The 261-nt window shown below is 73.9% G+C and overlaps 1 protein-coding gene across 4 annotated transcripts in view; it reads right to left on the reverse strand.

Annotated features, from left to right (window-relative positions):
• Nucleotides 1-242, reverse strand: part of ARMC12 (armadillo repeat containing 12) — a 27,714-nt gene extending 27,472 nt beyond the window's left edge. The window contains exon 1 of one of the 4 annotated variants that reach the window (XM_006144180.3): nucleotides 113-242. Coding sequence is in view for 2 of the 4 variants with exons in the window: in XM_006144175.3 (XP_006144237.1) it covers nucleotides 113-162 (50 nt within the window). In the remaining 2 variants the exon portion in view is untranslated. The remainder of the gene's footprint in view (nucleotides 1-112) is intronic. The other 3 variants (XM_006144175.3, XM_006144177.3, XM_027770198.1) reach the window with 3 other exon arrangements.
• Between the last annotated feature and the right edge of the window lie 19 nt (nucleotides 243-261).

The raw sequence follows: 261 nt of genomic DNA on the forward strand, positions 1-261 counted from the left end.
GCGGTGGGGCGCGGGCTCCCCCCCCCGGCGCCGCGGAGCCGCCGAGCGTCGGGTCGTCGCTGACCGCAGGCTGGGAGAGCGGTTGATCTGGTGAACGAACACACCCACTTACCCAGCTGCTGAGTCAGGCTGTTCTCGCTCGCGCCCGCCCGCCCGGGACATTGTGTTCCAGCCCCGGCGCGCTGGCAGCGGGCCCAGGCGCTCACACAGCCTCCTCGCCCTGTTTGTGCTCGCGGCTTGCGCTCGGCGCGCAGCCTCCCC

The sequence above is a fragment of the Tupaia chinensis genome, unplaced genomic scaffold (assembly GCF_000334495.1).
Source record: "Tupaia chinensis unplaced genomic scaffold, TupChi_1.0 Scaffold000116_1, whole genome shotgun sequence".
In the NCBI taxonomy this organism is placed as follows: Eukaryota; Metazoa; Chordata; class Mammalia; order Scandentia; family Tupaiidae; genus Tupaia; species Tupaia belangeri.